The sequence below is a fragment of the Pholis gunnellus genome (genome assembly GCF_910591455.1).
Source record: "Pholis gunnellus genome assembly, chromosome: 4".
In the NCBI taxonomy this organism is placed as follows: Eukaryota; Metazoa; Chordata; class Actinopteri; order Perciformes; family Pholidae; genus Pholis; species Pholis gunnellus.
Window position 1 is genome coordinate 24,790,894 of NC_136530.1, and position 18,507 is coordinate 24,809,400.

The window sequence follows — 18,507 nt, forward strand, 5'->3', positions numbered from 1 at the left end:
TCAGGAATGACTCTCGATCTCAGATGTAGGTAAATCATTAGTAAACAACTCGAAGTAACACAATTAAGTGGTTGAGTAGTAACTAAACCCAAACTAGCATCTGTTCGCTGCTGCGGGCTACAGTAAGATTCCCATAATCCCTCCAGCACTTTGTTTACTTTGCAACATTGAAGTCAAGACAACAGGAAAAAATAATGCGGCTTCAAGTGAAGCCAGTTAGAACGCATGCCAGCATGCTGTCAAATACAAATGAGACAGAAGAAAAAGAAAGTTGAGTCTGCAAGATGAAGGGCACTTGGATCGATTGAGCCGTCGGATTGTACAGATTACCCTTTAACCCTTCAACCAAGTCTGAGCGCAGGCAGCAGTGACCACCCGCCAATCAAATACACAGTTCAGCCAAAGGTTCGTTGAAATTCCAGAGAGAGCAAAAAGTGTTGTGAACATAAGGAACACTTAGCAGCGTGAAGAAGTATGTCCCTTTGGAGGATCCCATATAAAACACAGAAAAAACGTGATGGAGGAGGGATCCAAGCCTATTGGCTTTGTTCTTAGGTCAATAGCAATGTGTTTTCAATTGCCGATCCAACGTGGTTTCTTAAGATATGTTTATCTCAAACTAAAGGTGGATTTGTTCTGGCTTTAAAGTCCAAGTAAAGATGACGAGCAGGTAAAAAGCTCTGACAAATAATCCTGGTATCACTCCACTTAAAAATACAGGATAAGGACATTTTGTTCTGGGTACAGTCAAGCAAATAAACACCCTACTGCGAGAGTAGGCTCGCTTGTGAGCTTGTTGCTTACAGTTGTCTGGGTCAAGGTAATCCGGATGTCTTACAGCTCCTGTTGGAGGATCCCAAGATGTGCCCAGGTCTGATGAGATATACAATCCATCCAGTGTGTTCTGGGTCTCCCCGGAGCCTCCTCCCAGTTGGACGGCCTAGAAATAATCTAAAAGGAGGGTCCCAGGAGGCATCCTGATCAGATACTCCAACCAGCTCAACTGGCTCCTCTGAGCTCTTCGTCTGGTTCTGAACAGGGTTTTCATGCCGGAGATGAGTAACCCTGTGATGGAAACTCATTTTTGGCTGCTTGTATCTGCAATCTCATTCTTTTGGTCACTACTCAAAGCTCATGACCAGAGGTGAAGCTAATGAAACGTACCGTTCCGTCTTCCATCCTCTATTTGTCCATTTCGGTCAGTACGCAAGAGGTATTAAGGTTTGATACCTAGCCCTAAAAAAAGGCCATGGTAGCCGTGATTTGTACAGCTTCTAGTTGCCACTGTGAGACCAGATGATGAACCTGCAGTTGCACCAGGGAGAGAGTCATGTACCCATAATCATCTGGTGCAGATTAGACTCCCGTACATCCCGTTTTTCAATGGTAACCAGAGATCCTGCTGGATTTCTCTGGTTAATTAAGCTCCAATCCACTTTTGGCCAACTAAACCACAGTTCCTGTCACCTAAACTGAACTCAAAGCAGTTGCTGCTGCTCAGAAGAAGAAGAATCATGCTTTGTTACCGCCGTCTCCTGTTCAGATGGCACGGTGAGATTTTCACAAGACTCTGGTGTTTTGAGGAGAGCTGCGCGGGTCCGGTCCGATTACACCTGACAGATGTTATAGTAGACGGTGTGAGCATGACTCCCGTCCGCTGAGTCGCCCATCGTCTCGAACATACAGTCTTTGTCTGTGTGGATCTCCGTCATTGGGACGTTTACGCTGTGAGAGTTTTTGTGAGCGTGAGGAGTCTGTGTCCCATACGATGGTACAGGCTGGAGAGGAATCACACAAAAACACACGATTAGATTCCCATATTTTTTTATATCTAATATTTTCCTCTACGTTTTGGCCTCTCTGTTTAAGGTCATCAAACTGACATTTTTGAAAAAGCCTTATAAAAAGGTGCAGATTTTTTAAAACTTCAGTTTCTGTGCATCCATGTAGACATGTAAAACGGAGCATTTGGGAATCCATCACCTCAAATGGGCAATGCCCTTTGTTTCTTTGTATAATAAGCATGCGCCTGAAACAACGGTTGACATTTTCATTTTCGCCGTAGCACCTTGGGCCGTGTGCCAGAAAAGTGTTGCATAAATATAAGTGTAGAAATGGGTGTTGAATATGAATAAAAAGATAAGCTACTATTGTTTGTGTTTTTAAATTACTATTGCCAAAGGCAAACAGGCTCACAATGCATGAATGTTCTTCTCTGGTATTCAAAGTATCGTTGGATCGTAACTCTATTAAAAGCACTGGATTGCAAGCTAACACTATTTAGCTGATGTGACATCCTGAGTAATGGATAGAGATAATGATAGTGACAATTTTCACACTTCTGTTCTTAGTTTTTGTCTTCTCATCGATAATCATGCTCTAATTTCTGGAAGTCCCCATAATGCTTTGTGGAATGGATGTACAGACATCTATTACTGTGATAACTACTTTGATACTCAAGAAAACTTAAAATCATGATGATTTTCAAGTTAGTTTTGGAATGATGAGGAGCAACTATATTCCATAATTTCTAAGTGGATTTATGGATGTTTATTCATGATGGACATCAGATTGAGTAATGACTGAGAAGGAGAGTGACCTTTGGCTCAAATTGCAGCAATCAGGTGCCAAGTGTTTCAAAGAATCCTCCTTTAGTATAGATTAGCTAGCCATCTTTGACAAAATTAGACAAAGTACTTTAGCTACGGTTTTATAAGTGTATGCAGTAGTATACAGTAGGCCAGTAGGCCTATTGTACACAGCAGTTCAGAGTATTACAGGTAATTTAGTTAATTCTCAGTTCTCAATTGGTTATTAATGGGTTTTCTGGCCAGCATCAGAGAAGGCGGGGCTTGACAAAGACTCAATAGGATTTAAAATGAGAGTCGGCGGTCTAATCGGTTGCGGTTGTTGTCTAAGTCTCAGTAAAATCTGCTGTAATCTAATTCAAACCAACAGGCATCAATAAGTGAATGAGTTACAGGTTGATGTTTGCAATCAGAAGTTATATAGAGATATTTAGTTTGGGGTATGATTTTTTCACAAAAATAGGAAGCAAGGACAAAAACATTTTCTTGTTTAAATTAATTTCCTTATATTTGTTTTGTTGTATTGCGTTTGTCCATAGGAGCCAAACCGGGGAAATACACAAAAAGTTAGCAATAACAAAAATATTAATGGGAAATCGAAATTTTGAGAAATTTCATGTACAAATTTGACAAAGTAAGTAACTTTTTCTCAAAGTTGAAATTGGAGATGATGAATTTTTATATAATTTTTGGTACCTTTCCTGCTCCACTGACGGGGAAATCTTTCTGACAGAGGTGGGCGATGATTCCCGCCGCCAGAGCATCACCCAGAACGTTGATCATGGTCCGAAACCTGTCGCTGCAGAAACAGAATGAGGAGACACCGTGAAACCGAAACTACTCTGGACAAGAGTCTCTGAGCAGTACTGGAAGTATTTTAGTACTTTATTCACATCCTTTGTTTTTTTGACTGGGATGATTGGCACTTGGCAGCAGTGGAAAGCAAAGAAATGTAATCATACCATGAAAGAATCCCACCAACTTTAATTTAAATTATTAGTTTAGATTCCACCACTTTTACCATGTATTTACCATGTCGAAAATCTATGCATTGGTCTATCCACTAATTTCAAAGCGCTGTGTCAGTGCCATGGCCGACTTCAGTTGGGCCTTGTGACCCCCCCACTGCCCCAGCTGATTTCGAGCAGGCAAAACACTGCACTTCTGAGATGTAAATACCAATACATTATTTTGTGAAATAAACATCTTATCTATTTATTTCACTGATAGTTAAACTATATGTTAAAAGTGAGCTCATCCTTAAACTAACTATTTCATACAGTGGACTGAAAATCATTGTTTTATGTGATGTCCTTGCTGCCCTGGCTCAAAAAATTTAAAAATGCAAAGAGGAACTTTGAAAACAGTTTTCATTTCCAATTTAGTCATTGATTTGATAACATTAATGAGTTGAATGAATTCAGTTCACAGAAATTGCAAATGCATGAAAGCATAAATAGATCTTCACTAAATGTAAATAAATACTAAACTGCACAGAAAGAGACCTTTCTACAAAATCAGTACTGTAAACTTACAGGATCCAATCGATGGCTACGATAAGTGTGATGTCATCTGGCGGCAGGCCCACTGATGTCAGTACGATCACCATGGTAACCAGACCGGCCTGAGGGATACCCGCCGCACCGATGCTGGCAGCTGTAGCCGTGATGCTGCATGAGGAAAACAGAAGGAGGAGTCGAATTTACCATTAATTCAACCAAAACGTAAAGACCTCGTCAGTTAAACATTTGCTCTCCTCCTGTCCCCATGGGCCACCGCAGCTCATTTCGTTTAACTGCTCTTCCTTTTTCCGGTTCTGACGATAGCCTGGAAATACTTCTTGTAGTTGGTCCAAAAGTCCGAACCGTACCAAACATATTTTTTTTAAACTAGAAATGAACGGAACCATGGGTGAGTTTGATCTGGACAGAGACCACCTCTTTTCAATGGACCACTGTCCGTCTGAGGAGGTTTCACACCTGTAACTTTGGTTCGGATAAACTCAAAAGTCCAAGAGTCCAGACCAAAAGACATAGGTATGAAAGGGGCCTTTATACAGCTACGTTGCAGAGTGTCCTGCTTGTTTAGTAGTTGAAGCAGAGTTCCAATCAGCGGTAAAGGTAGGCTTGTTGTCTGACCGTTGACCTAGATCAAATAAATCTGACTTGACACTGAAACCAGAACACAGTTTTAATCTGCAGAAAAGGGTCTGATAAAAGGTGTGAATTAACAATAACAACATGAAGTATCGAGGCCTCTACTTGTAGTGAATTCATGCTTTTGACACTGTAGTAACATTTAAAAAAAAAAGATTTTGAATGATAATGATGAAATCTTCCTATGGACCTCAGGTAACCTGATTTTTTGGCATAATACATATTTGAAGTGGAAGGGGAGAAATGTAATCAAATGTTACCAGCTAATGAATACATTTAAAAAGGTTTCAATGTGGATATGCTTTTTTTTGCACAGTTTGACAGACATTCATAGAAAACAAAGTTGTTTCCTCGGTCATTGAGTTTCGTACAAAACTAAAATATGTCAAAATAAACATACTTTTTGTTAGCACATTCTTTTCAAACAAGGTCTAAAGGATATATTAGAGCCTATCCAGAAACTTGAACTTTTACACAGTTGAATTTGGCTTTTACCTTTTTCTCATTATATCCATTTCAGGTGTATTAAGTGGCCTTTTTGAGATGAATGTGTGAGGTGGAAAACATTTCTTTTAGGTATAAAATGTTTCTGCATTCCCACAGTTAAGTGACCCAGGCCTTTTACCTACTCTCCCAAGCTTGTGAGAGTGGTTCCAGACTGTCTAGTCAGAAAGATTATGAGACTTAGTCCACATTTACTGATATGCTGGATGGAGACCAGATTTGGTTGTTTAGACCGGTGTCTGTGTTGGTTTACCTGATGGTGACCAACTGGCCGAAGTCCAGCTCATAGTCATTAACTTGAGCAATGAAAATGGCCGCCACAGCCTCGTACAGCGCTGTGCCGTCCATGTTGATGGTGGCGCCCACGGGGAGGACAAAGCGGGCGATCTGCCGGTCAACATTGCAGTTTTCCAACAAACACTTCATGGTGATGGGCAGCGTGGCAGAGCTAAGAAAAGACAGCATTCAAATAAAACATTAATAAAAACCTTGAAAGCATCCACAGACCGGCGGGTTGAAAAGAGGACTGCCCTGGACTCTGACCTGGAAGAGGTAGCCAGGGCAATCACCATGGCCTGCAGCAGCCCACGGATGTAGATGAAGGGATTCTTCTTGGTGAGGACGAAGTAGAAGAAAGGGAGGAGGATGAGTCCGTGGACAAAGAGGCCAGCGAGCACCGTGATGCCGTACCAGCCCAGCTTCTTCCCAAGGGTGCTCGGGTCCTGCATGTCCAGGATCTTCCCCGCTACCAGGAAGATGATCCCAAATGGAAAGTACCTGAGAGGACAACATCGTGATGATTTATCTGTTCTTAGAGTCTAAGCAGTAGTGGAGCTAAACATGTCAGGTTTGTCCTTTGGGTGGAGCTAAACATGAAATGTTTTTCCTTAGGGTAACACCAGAGGATAGGTCATGGAGTCATTCAAATCAAAAAGGTTTATCCTCTGGGAATCAGTCATTAAGTCATCAGCCTCTGGGGATCATGAATATACACCTCAGATTTCTAAGTAATCCAGTCCCTAGTTTTACAGATAATTTTGTCATGGACCATAATGTTGGTCACAGGGATTATTTTAGTATTGGTCATGAGGTGTATTTTATCCTAATGGACATCCCCTTGGGACCATGGATATCAAAGACAACAGAGTCTAAGTAAATAAATAAACCACTATAAATAAATGGCATGGAAGTAGGTTTGGGCGATATGACAGCATTTACAAAGGTAGAACTATGTCCACCGGTAGAGATACAGCAAGACTGTTTCCACCGCGGTGGTTCTAATGGGTAATGGGATTTAAGCAGACAAGGAGGAGGAGAGTAAAGTTGTAAATACAGAGCTGGAGGAAGCATGCTAACCAACCCAAGATAAGGAAGACCTCTGGTTACATGATAACCAGACATTTGCATACTGTAGTTTTTTTGACAGTGTTCTGTTAGCTTTGTGAAATGGAAGATGAGGTATTGAGGTATTTTGGTATTGGATTTTCCCATTGCACTGACTGAGGTCAGGTTGGTATTTATTTACACCTGTTATCATTCAAACCTGTAATACTTGAAATTATTGTTCTCAGGAAGCTTAAAGAATTTTAGTTTTACCGTTTTCAGTCTGTTGTTTTAACCTTTTAAACTCTGGGCCTATTTTTAGGCCTCTGCTCGAAAAATATATACCCATACTCAAAAGAGTCTGTCTCTCTAACTACAAGGTCTATTTGAATAATTTTGATGGTTTAATAACACTAACACTTGTGAGATTTGTTGAGATGTGCAAATATCAGTGTATATGTTACTGGTTAATGCTGAATGAAGATGGCACACAGCTCAAATTGAAATACTTTTGTCTTTGAAATAATGCAGCAGTAAGCCTAAAACTCTCCACAATCATAGCACATGTCAAAAGTCTCCACAAAAAGGTTTTACTTTGATAAAGTGAAGCAGGCCAAGTTGATAGAGGTTGGAGTACAGAGAGTTCATGCGAGGTCAAGCCAACATTCTGAATTTTCTGAGTTTTGGAACCCGGATTCCAGCTGTTCTATTCTAATTTGATATACTATATAACTATATATTTCACTTGTTTTATCACTAACAGGGTTCAATCTATCTAATACAGCAGTTTGGCATCATTTTGAACCATTTTTGACTTCTCAGGGGCCTGATTTATGTGTTTTATGTGATTTTTTCGTCGCTCCCTGTGTGTGTATTGGCAGTTTTCGAAGCCTATGATTAGTCGATTTGCACATGTGATACGTCTAAGAATGCGGAAATGAGTTTAGAATGCAGTGGGCCGGTCAGTCAGGTGATTGACAGACTTTTTAGCCACTAAAACTCATGAATTGCTCAACAGACCGAGCATCAAAATGATTCACTGAAAAGTAAAAGGACTATCCATGCATAAATGCATGGATTATCTCTATTTTACTCTCAAAAGAAAGAGAGGGACCGGCGCATATGTAGCGAAAGGATTTAAGTGGATTTACAGAGTTTTTCGCCCAGAAAACCAGCTCAATGTACGATGCGTTTCAAATGTTTTGCTCTGTGGTTGGTTGTTCTTGTGTGTGTTCCACGGTGTAACGTTTGAACGGTTTGAAGGAGAGAAATATGGACGATATCTGTGGATTCAGGGTGGAATTCTCATGCTTGCTAAGCTATCGTTCGGCCATGACGGTCTCTTTTTTTGTGATGATATCTGCATTCGGAGTGCGTAGCTCGCTGTAGCTCGCCGAAAAATACGTGGTATTGTGCTAGAACTTGGTAGTTTATATATTACTTTGTGAATAATTGTGTTTTGAGTGAGTAAAATGACTTTTTTTGTATTTTTTCTCAGAATCTCGTCGTTAAGTAGGTAAATTCATTATATTCGTTTCGGAAAAGTGATTTATATGATGCTCTTCGCAAAACACTGTAGCGACGCGTTCGGAATTATAAGGTTAAACTCATGTGTTGTGTCGTTTGAGGCAATTGTTTGTTTGTTTAAGGAAGTTCCAAATAAAATAAAAAATATTAAAATGTGATAAAGTACAGTTTTTATTCTAAAACATTTTTAACAGAACAATCACTGTGTCGTGATATATGCCATTACCATGATTTCAAATGACATATAGCCTGATAGAAGATTTTTGGCCACCCCTACATGGAACTTGCTGTTATGCCGGTTTTGCATATTACCATACTATTACCTTTCACACTGGCCTCATCCCCACTAAACAACAGTTTCTCTTGGTATATATGTATTAAACCAGTGGTCGCCAACCCGTCGATCGCGATTGACAGGTCGATCTCGGAGACGTTCCCTGTCGCTCTCCAAAATAGAAGAAAAATAAATAAAAAAAAAAAAAAGAAGAAAAAAAAATCCTGTGCTTTTATTTTAAAGGGGATTTTGTCTGCAGCCTGTCTGCTCATCATCTCCGCTTGTGTGCACGTCTCAGAACGCGCAACTGGTGGGCCCCACCAAGGCGGGTCGATGAAGCAGTTTAGCCAATTGCTGATTAAAGATATAAATGAGTGACATACAATTTAGCCAATGAGCGTCCTCAAATAGATTCAGAGTGGGGCCAAAACGATTTGGCCCCAAGCTGCGCGTTCTCGTCAGGAGAAGTCTCTACAGGCGAGCACGAGCGCCAGCACGGGCACTGCTCCTCCAAGACCCGTTTGAGTGGAGAAGTTTCTGCAGAGATTCTGCAGTTAAAGAGCTGATCCCAGATCAGCCTGACCTCACAATCAGACAGCAGACTAGCGGGAAAGGGAAGCAGTACATGAAGCTTCTCTACTAGCTGTACCAGACAGGTTTGGCTAGCTGGATGCAGTCATGCTAATAACTTATTTAGCTCTTTAAAACAACGGGGACAGATCCAGCACGGACAGTTAGTGAGTGAGGGATGAGGAGGTTAGGAAACATGAGAACACCAGGGTAGGGAGTGAGGGAGGAGGAGGTAAGGAAACATGAGAACACCAGGGTAGGGAGTGAGGGATGAGGAGGTAAGGAAACATGAGAACACCAGGGTAGGGAGTGAGGGATGAGGAGGTAAGGAAACATGAGAACACCAGGGTAGGGAGTGAGGGATGAGGAGGTAAGGAAACATGAGAACACCAGGGTAGGGAGTGAGGGATAAGGAGGTAAGGAGACAGACACCTCACAGACTGCCTCAGACTGGCTGTCTGTGCTTATGAGCCGAACTACAAGGCACACAGACGGTGTTCAGTCACAGCATCACACTGACTTGAGTCACATGACTTCTGATGGCATTGTGATGGGACACAGAGCTGAACTGCACTTACATTAGTTGCACTGACTGAGAATTGTGTCAGTGTTGTGTTGTAACGTCAGTTGATAAATACAACATGCTCATGCTGCTCATTGCAAATGTGTTTTTTCTTGTTCATATTGTGTGCGGTTAACAAATAATTTCCTTTTTAAGTTGCACTGAAATGAAGTCATTTAGTGTGTTCTTGGTCACATCAATTTGAAAGCTGGACCAAAGTGTTTGATTTCATTCAATTACAATTAGGCCAAATAAAAAGCCTCAAGTTGTAAGTACAGTCTGGACAGTCTTTTTCTCTCAACGCCTCAATAAGTAGATCTTGCCGGTCACCAATGCAGAGGTCAGGGATCTTGGGCTTAAAAAGGTTGGTGACCACTATATTAAAGGATTTGCATACTGGATATATGTTTTTATTCTATTCAAATTTTAATTGTTAAATGTATGTTTTGTGTCCGTTTCATTGTGCAACCGTGTGTTAAAATGACTAATAAATTGAAAAGCATCAATTTTCTCCATTTACATAAAAGTAAAAAGAAAACATCTATTAGACTAAACTGGTGAGAGAGTTGAATACCAGGGTGTGAGAACTAGATACTTCTCAGAAATCTCCACCACTGTCGCTAAATCTGGGATTTCTAGCATGTGTATGCTAGTCTCATTAAAGCTTCTCTAAGCTGCCGATATTACAATAATGTGTTTTAGCGACTTAAGAGCTGAAGTAGTTTCTCCGAATCAGCTCATGAATGACAACATTTAACAAGTGCAAAACAATACAAAACGTATGGCATATTACAATATCCAAACTCAAAGATGATATCTAGTCTCATATCACAGCTAGTCAGACATTTATCCTATTTATTCTGTTCTTAGCTAGCTGCTAAGAACTGTTTGAGTTCACTTCACGTCCCAGCATGCAACCTGGTTACAGGAGACTTTAAGCTCAAATCAAGGTCGGATCAGGTTCCCACCACAAACAAACCGAGACCCACTTCCTCTTCAGGGTCTCTGTGAGGTTGCTTTGCTCCCACGAATAACTGTTGTGTTCAAATTTGCCCATAAGAATCTTTTAGAGAAGGAAAACCAATCAGAGCGATTCAACAGGAATTTACAACACAGCTTTGAAAACACCTTTAGTGACTGCCTGACTTCTGACAATGAAGCCAGGACCCTGAAACTGAATCCAGACATTACTTTTTTAATTAACTGTATTTTTCTGCTGTCCCATATTAAAATGTCTGCTGTAAAATGGACCAGCGTTTTCTCAATAGTATGTACTGTCCATCCAGAGTATTCTTCTCACCAGACAGCAGCGTTGATGATCTTCATGACGCACTCGTTGATACACTGGCACACACTGATCAGGGGAGCTCCTCGCTCTCCCATCCTGCCTAGCAACAGGCCTGCAACAAAACAGTTTGTACATTATTATAAGCAGCAACAGAAACCGTCTGGACTCATGTCAATACACCACTGTTGAAAAGTTTGTAATCTCCTGCCACTCAAGCGCCATTGTGTCCAGTAAAATGTATGAGAGGACAACTCTGTATGTCTGAATAGTCTTTTAAGCTTTTAGTTTGTAGGAAGTCCTCTTTTCTAATAGACGTTATTTAGTTTAGTACATGGAGAAAGAAAAACACTGTACAATGGTTCAACCAGACTGACAACTGAAAGAGACAACAATCCCTCTGAGCAACAGATGAATAAGAATAAATCAGCAGCCATTGGTCAAAGAAACTGGAACTTAGCGTCAAAATGTGTTCAGATTTAAACAGGAACAGCTTCCTGTTTCAGTATTCCACAATAATGCACCCTGAAACAAGCTGGAATTAAGAGGCAAAGTGTTGCTTTAGCAATGCTCTTCTTCAAACTTCCCAATAGAAACAGAAGGTTAGTGTAGGGTTAGCACTAGTGGAATGTCAGCGGAACAAGTCACAGTTTAAAGCTCTTCAATCTAAACATCGAGTAGACTGCAGAGAGACTGACTCATTGTTTAGATGCCGAACTGCACCGTTGTAGTTCAATAATGATCGAGGGTCACTGACGCTTTTCTGGCCGGGAAAACCAAATCAAAAACCAAGTGGTGCCCTCGACTAAATGGAAGTTTGAATTATTTCATTCTTCTTTTCGGGGTCAAACTATTTCAAATGTAAATAAAACATTTGGTGTCTAAAGTATACAGTTTTCTTCATCTCTGTTAATACAGCCACTATTGAAGGGAAGAATAACTATTTAATAGCTGATTCGAGGAAACTACAGATATTCCAACATCTGATCTGTTTAACAACGAACAGAAAACAGAATATAGACGAAGGAATTGGATAATAAAAACTTCAACCGCAGTAAACATTCGGACTTGATAACAGCGTTTTCTGTGTCAGTCAGCGAGCCGTGGACTCCGTCCTGCTCACCCATGGTGGCGGAGAAGATGACGATGCCCAGGACGTTCATCTGTTGGCTGCTGCCGGGACTCGTCTTGTACGTGACATCCGGAGGTGGAGTCAGCTCTAGGTACACCGTCCGACCTTTAGGGTCGCTCTCGTCGGGGAAGACGTAGACAAAGTTGGGCTGGACGGTTCTGGCCTGGACTTTGAGGATGGGAATCAGGTCCGTTTTGTACTGGGGGAACACAGACGGGTTTGTTACAGGAAGTTTCTAAAAGTTCATTGTCATCTGAATGACTTCTGGCTGTCTCGTTACCTGCTGAAACGTGGCCTCGATCAGATTAGATGGAACCATGTTTCTGTGGAGGAACAAAGAGACACGGGATTGTTATATAACGGTGACAGAGGCTTGTCGTGTATTTTCCTCCATCTTATGTAACAGCATAAGTGCATGAACTCTGTCCTTTCGTTAGGAGCAGAGATATGGAATGTGTGGGGCCGTGTAGAAGACATGTCCTCGATTTATGCACCCTGATGACATGTCCAGATGTTTCATATTATCGGAGCAGGAGTACGAGGAGGAGCAGGGGGCCCATGTCTGAGACATGTTTATTAGAGGTCCTAGAAAGGACAGCATCATCTGTATTTAAGAGGACGAAGACTCTCCGGTCGAGAGAGCCATTTTGAATTGACTGAGGACTCTCCGGTCGTGCTAGCCGTCCGTATGACATGTGTTGCTTGTTTGTAATAAACTTCATTATACCAGCAAGAGCAGTGTCCGCGGAGCTTCCTTCATCATCACTTCAACATCACTGTCGCTTGAAATACACGACAGGCTCAAATATCAAACACAGATGAGTCGAGAGGGAAACGGCTGCGTAGAACACCTGACCTTCAACGGGTGATGAGAGATATAGGTCAACGCGATGGTAAGGAGCCTGCCAACGTGCCGCAGCAGAGATCATTGCTTTACACCGCCGCTGACTCGGCTAATCGTGTCACTCATCCCTGCAGGATTACTAAAAATATACTAATCAGCCCCGTCTGTAATTGGATTGATGTGTGTGTGTGTGTTTGTTGTGTTTTCTACGATTTGTTAATCGATGGGTTGTGCAGCTGACTGGCAGTGGTCTGTTGGACCCTGTGATTCTATCAACTGATCGATTATTTTCACGAATATGAAATCTCTCAAGAGTCCAAAGTGAAGTCTTTAAATGTCTTGTTTGTTTGATCAACTGTCAAAAACACAAAGAGATTCAGTTTACTGAGGTATAAAACCCAAAATCTGACGCACTGGAGGATGACTGGCAGCTTGTTGTTGATAATAGACTTAAATGATCAACAGCTAATTGACTAAGTGAACTGCACTTCCTCTCCTGCCTTGCAGAGAAAAGCAGCAGACACACAATCAAAGACTGACGTCAAGTCGAACCCACTAGATTATTATTCATTATTATTATTGCTAAAAGGCCACTCCACATTGAAAACCTTGCTGAACATTTCTGAAATAATTGAATTTGTTGTGCTATCTGCAGAGCTGTGCAGCAGTCCTTCTTTATAAATCTGAAATGTGTGCTTTCACCCGTTTCTACAAATGATGAAAGAGTAAAAGAGTTTACAGTGGTGGGGTGTGATAGTTGCCAAGTTTTTTGTGTTTGTTTATTTGCGGTGGTTCTTGTGCTGACCCGTTTCCTCAGAATACGCCAGCATATCATACCAGCTGCAAAAAGCTAAATTCATTTGTTTGGGTGAAAGCAGCATATCATCAAAATGACAGGAGAATAAATGAAAAAAATAAACTGTCCCACATCTAGAGAGTCCCGGGTCTGACCCTTCATGGCCTCTAAACATCCTTTACCTGATGAGGTCGAGCAGGGCGTCGGCCGAGGTCATGACGGGCCCCCCTCCCAGCCGGTTGCTCTCCATCTCCGTCCCCACGCCGGGTTTGATTATGAGGACGAGCACGATGCCGACCACCACGGCGATGAAGGTGGTCCACAGGTAGTAGGTGACGGTCAGGACGCCAATCCGACAGCACGCCTTCGACTCCATCGACGACAGACCCGACATCAAACTGCATGAACAGACAGAGGGAGGGAGGAAGGGAGGGATGGGCACATGTTGGTTTAAAAGGGACATTTTGTTCATGTCAGTTTCAGTTTCATCTGTGTGTGTTCAGGACAGAGAGGAGTCCAGGAAATGTTTAGCCTAGCTTAGCATAACGAGTGGAAGAAGGGGGGAAACAAAAAAAGAAATCCACCTTCCAAGTGTATTGGATGCGCGCGTTGTATCTTGTTTGATAACAAGAGTTCAAAAACGTGCTGCAGAAAGATAATGCGTTACTTTCTGACTTCATGCGACTGAAACAACTCAACAACCATTGGATGGATTGTGTGGTTCAGGGGATGTCCTGATCCGATCCGTTTTTACTCGCCAAGCCTTTCATGCACAGCAACGCAACCATTGCAGCCGCCGTGAACTTTTCCAACCCTCTGCTGTCCGTCGCTCCCTCTCCTCCTCTCCACTGAGCACACCACTGAGCACACCATAAACGACAACAAAATTCAGAACGAGACATTTTTCCTCCTATTCAGTGTGTCAATGCGTTTCATTACAGCTCAGTGTCAGAGTCTCATCTGTTTCACCGCCTGCAGTATGGACAGACAGCGGTGGAGAGGACAACCACGCTGACCACAACACTGTGCAACAAAAGCACAGAGAGCAAAAAGCCATTAAGTAATTTAGACACTCTTCAACTAAAAAAAAAGAACATCTAATGTGTTTAAAGCATGTAAATCAGTCTGCATTGATCTTTTTATTGTGAGAAAAGAAAAGTTTCTCCTTTTGTTCATTAAATATCTGCAGACATTTGAAGGTAGCAGCTTGAAACAACACCAAGCTTCTACAGAATTAAACACACACACACACACACACACACACAGAGAGAGAAGACTGGGGAAAAGTAAACTTGACCACTGAAAAAACAAAGGGATAACATTGACGATTCCAGGATTATGTCCTCATGAATCACCACGACCACCGTGTTTTCTCTGAGGTTGAATATTATCCATCCCATGTGTTTAAAGGGTCTGATTAAGGGGAACTTGAGCACAGAGAAGGCTGGGAACCTCATAAATGTTTTCAATACGTCTGCTGTTGTGTGACAAGCACAAAACCGTTGACCTACCTGGATGTGATGAGAGGAAGGATGAGCATCTTCAGCATCCTCATCAGCAGCTCTCCGGGAAAGGAGAAGTAGATCTTTGCCTGCGATAATGAAATACATCTCACATCAACATTTGAAAATAAAAAAAACGGGGCTTTTGTCATTGTTTAATTACTAAAATACTTTGTGGAGTTAGATTCTCTTTGACCTGTAGAGCAGCGTCAAACAAAAAGATGCTTCAGATTCGGTTCTGTGCAGCAAACATTGGGTGAAGTCACACTTTGATCTTTGTAGAACGAATCATGTTTTCTACAGAAACAAACTTTAAGAAGAAGGTAATTTAAGGTTGTTGTTACAGGTCGGGCCCATTATAAAAGGAGCTTTAAAAACTTAAATCTATTTAATGTCATTTACCAGGTCTATACGATGACCCAGTTTTTGTCTTCTAGTATATTCTTTATTCATTTTAGGGCCTCGACTAACTATTATCTCAATAATCAATTCATCTGCAGATTATTTTCTCAATAAATTAATTGTTTGGTCTATTAACTATCAGCATACTATTTATGCATTCTGATAAAAATGTCCATAGTAATTTCCCAAAGTCACCTTGGACAAGACTTTGGACAAATGTCTTATTTTCCTGTAGTATATTAAAATAAATCGTTATATATTATATTATATAATTAAATTTAAACTTTTACTAAAATACATCTTCAGAAGGGAATGTTGTAGTTTCTTTTCTCCACTTCATGTATCTGAAGCTGCACTCACTTTTCAGATTAAGATTTTACATCCAAAACACATCAGCATGATGATTAAATATTGCTTGTAAACTTCTTAACAGTAATGACATTAAGCAACAATAAAATGCTGCGTACACATGAATGAGTCAGCAATAATAATTCATTAATATAATGTTGAAATAATAAGCGTAACTAACACTAACACGGAATACTGGACTAGTAACTGAGTATTTTAAGGATCCGAGTACTTTTTCATAAAATAAGACAAAGAAGAGCAGCAAATTCTCACATTTGGCATTTTTGCTTGCTAAATGATTCAAACTAATTAATTGATCATGTAAATAGTTAACTGATATACTGATTGATCATTTTAGGTCTGATACGGTTAATTGTAAAAAAAAATTCTTTACATTTTATCTCCCAACAGAAGGTCTAAACACAGTCTCAAAACCTGATTCCTTCTTTGGTTTGTTGTTTGTTGGCCTACAGGTCGTCACATTTAACCATGTTAAATCCCTACCAAGTGTACGTTTATTGTGGCTCAAAGTTCCCACAATAAACACAGAGGACATGAGCTCAGTGTTTCCATTTGATGTGTTTTATCTTTTACCTCGTTCAGTTTCAGCTCCTCAAGGTCAGGACACTCATTTGGCTCTAACTGACGAGAAGAAACGACCTGAGCGGCTGACGGACACTTTAACTGAAAGGAGGGATTAATGTGTGTGGATTTGGACGGGCTGTCGTCTCCCTCTGTGGCTGTTAATGCTCCCTAACTGTTTCTACCAGAACAAGTACCTGCAGAGAATCAATTTAAAGGGAAAAAATTATATCTTTAAATTAAATGATCAGTATTTAAAGCTGCCTGTGGAGTTTTCTTGTAAACAAATTTGATTTTGTTTAGTTGTTTTTTTTCAATATTTAAATCCTGCATTGTTTACATCCATGTTTGGGACCCTCTCGTAAAAAACTCCTGACCAACTGGAAGTTTGAAGAAAAATATCGACCTGGTAGCTCGACGAGAAAGTTGAAACTGTAATAACTTCTTTTTTGTCCACTTGGGGGCCGCAGAACAAGCTGTTAACACATCTTATACAGTTAGCATGTTAGCAAACAGCTGCCTTCTTCCACATGGACAACATGGTCATCTCAGCTAAAACAACTAAAATATTTTAAGCTATCAAACTGAATGTTTGGCTTTCCTAATCCATAACAAGAACTAACTACTAACTGCTAAAACTTAAACTCAACTGTTGGCCTCAACCACACTGGACATTTAGTCAATAAATTGTCAGAAAGAGTGGCAGAAATCCGACATTGAAGCATCAGCTTTACGTAGTTGTAGCTAACATGTTAGCAAACAGTTGCCACATCCAGCACAAACAGAGCGACATTAGCATCCGTTAGCCCAACGTTATGCTAGTAACGTTAAACTAAACTGTTGACCTGAATTTAGCTGCTTATCTGACTTGTTAGCTAACCCGAACTACACAGTTTGAGCTCATAAGCAAACCTAAACTATTTTAGCTGCTAAAGTCAGCAGTTAGCTAATTTTAACGGCACTATTTTAGCTGCTAACCTCAACCAAGCGGTTTCATTAGCTCTAAATTTGGGAGCTGAAATATGAGAATATCAGTCCTGATGAAAAGTTGAATGGACAGCATTGACAGAATATTTAAATGAAGTCTCGTGGGAACTGGCATTTCAAGGCCTAGCGGCGGAATCCTTAATTTTATACTTAAGTGTTGATGGGAAATTTAAAAGGACATATCACAAGGAAGTTAAATGACAAGTATCCACACGGGAGACAATTTCCACATTTTAAGTCACAGCAGGTGAGTCTTGCTGGGAAGTTTGAAGGAAAGATTCAAATGGACACTAAAATAAAGTATTAACGTGGGAGCAAATATTTTGAGTACCAGCAGGTGAGTCTGGACGTATATTAAAAGCACAGGATTTCCCTGGTGAATCAAACTTTCTGTCCCAACATGTGAGTGGTAACTTTACCTGTGTGGACAGATGAGTTCCCCTCAGCGTGAAGCCCAGCGTGCAGCCGGTGATCACGGAGATGATGGACAGAGTCAGCAGCCCGTTCCTCTTCAAGTGACCCTTCAAGTTACTCCCCAGGTTCCCCATCCCCTGGAAGAGAGTCTTCACCCGGTCCCCCATCGTCCTCTTTGCTTCTCCCGGAGCATACGAACTGTGTTCGGAGCGCTCCTCCTCCTCGCCGTTTGGTAAAAGAAGCTTGTCCATGCCCTCCAAGTTTTTTGTTGGTCTTTGTTACTGTGTGACTGGCAGGGTGACAATCCTGTAAGATCCAAAGAAGACCTAACCTTTTCCACGAAGGGATTAAATCATCATGAACAGAGCCAACGGCAGCGCTGCAGACCGGCTGCAGGTAGACTTACAGCCACTGTAAGAGGCTTAAAGAGGTTGAACAACCTCACACGCCTTTGTTTTGGATCATCCTGGACCTGGTCCGGTTGTTGTTTCTGTATTTTTGGCTGAACTCATGGAGTGAAAAGGTCTTCTGAGAAGTCAGAGGATCCTGCAGGTTTGATGGGACAGGTTTTAACTTAATGAGCTTAAATTACATTTTCATGAGAAATAATGAAGGATGCAGCTTAGCTTCCTCCATTCATACCTCCCAGAACTCATTTCAAGAGGTTTGAGCAGTATGTAAAGAGTTATTTGAGTAAATAAATGTAAGGTT

At 41.1% G+C, this 18,507-nt stretch overlaps 1 protein-coding gene across 1 annotated transcript; it reads right to left on the reverse strand.

Annotated features, from left to right (window-relative positions):
- Positions 1-1,607: 1,607 nt before the first annotated feature.
- LOC306694518 (excitatory amino acid transporter 5-like) lies at positions 1,608-18,047 on the reverse strand (the record flags this gene model as incomplete). Its single annotated transcript, XM_079157413.1, has 11 exons — positions 1,608-1,778; positions 3,285-3,387; positions 4,124-4,258; positions 5,502-5,696; positions 5,792-6,025; positions 10,805-10,904; positions 11,913-12,120; positions 12,202-12,244; positions 13,744-13,959; positions 15,073-15,152; positions 17,802-18,047. 11 exons carry the CDS (start codon positions 18,045-18,047, stop codon positions 1,608-1,610), a joined length of 1,731 nt encoding a protein of 576 aa, XP_079013539.1.
- Between the last annotated feature and the right edge of the window lie 460 nt (positions 18,048-18,507).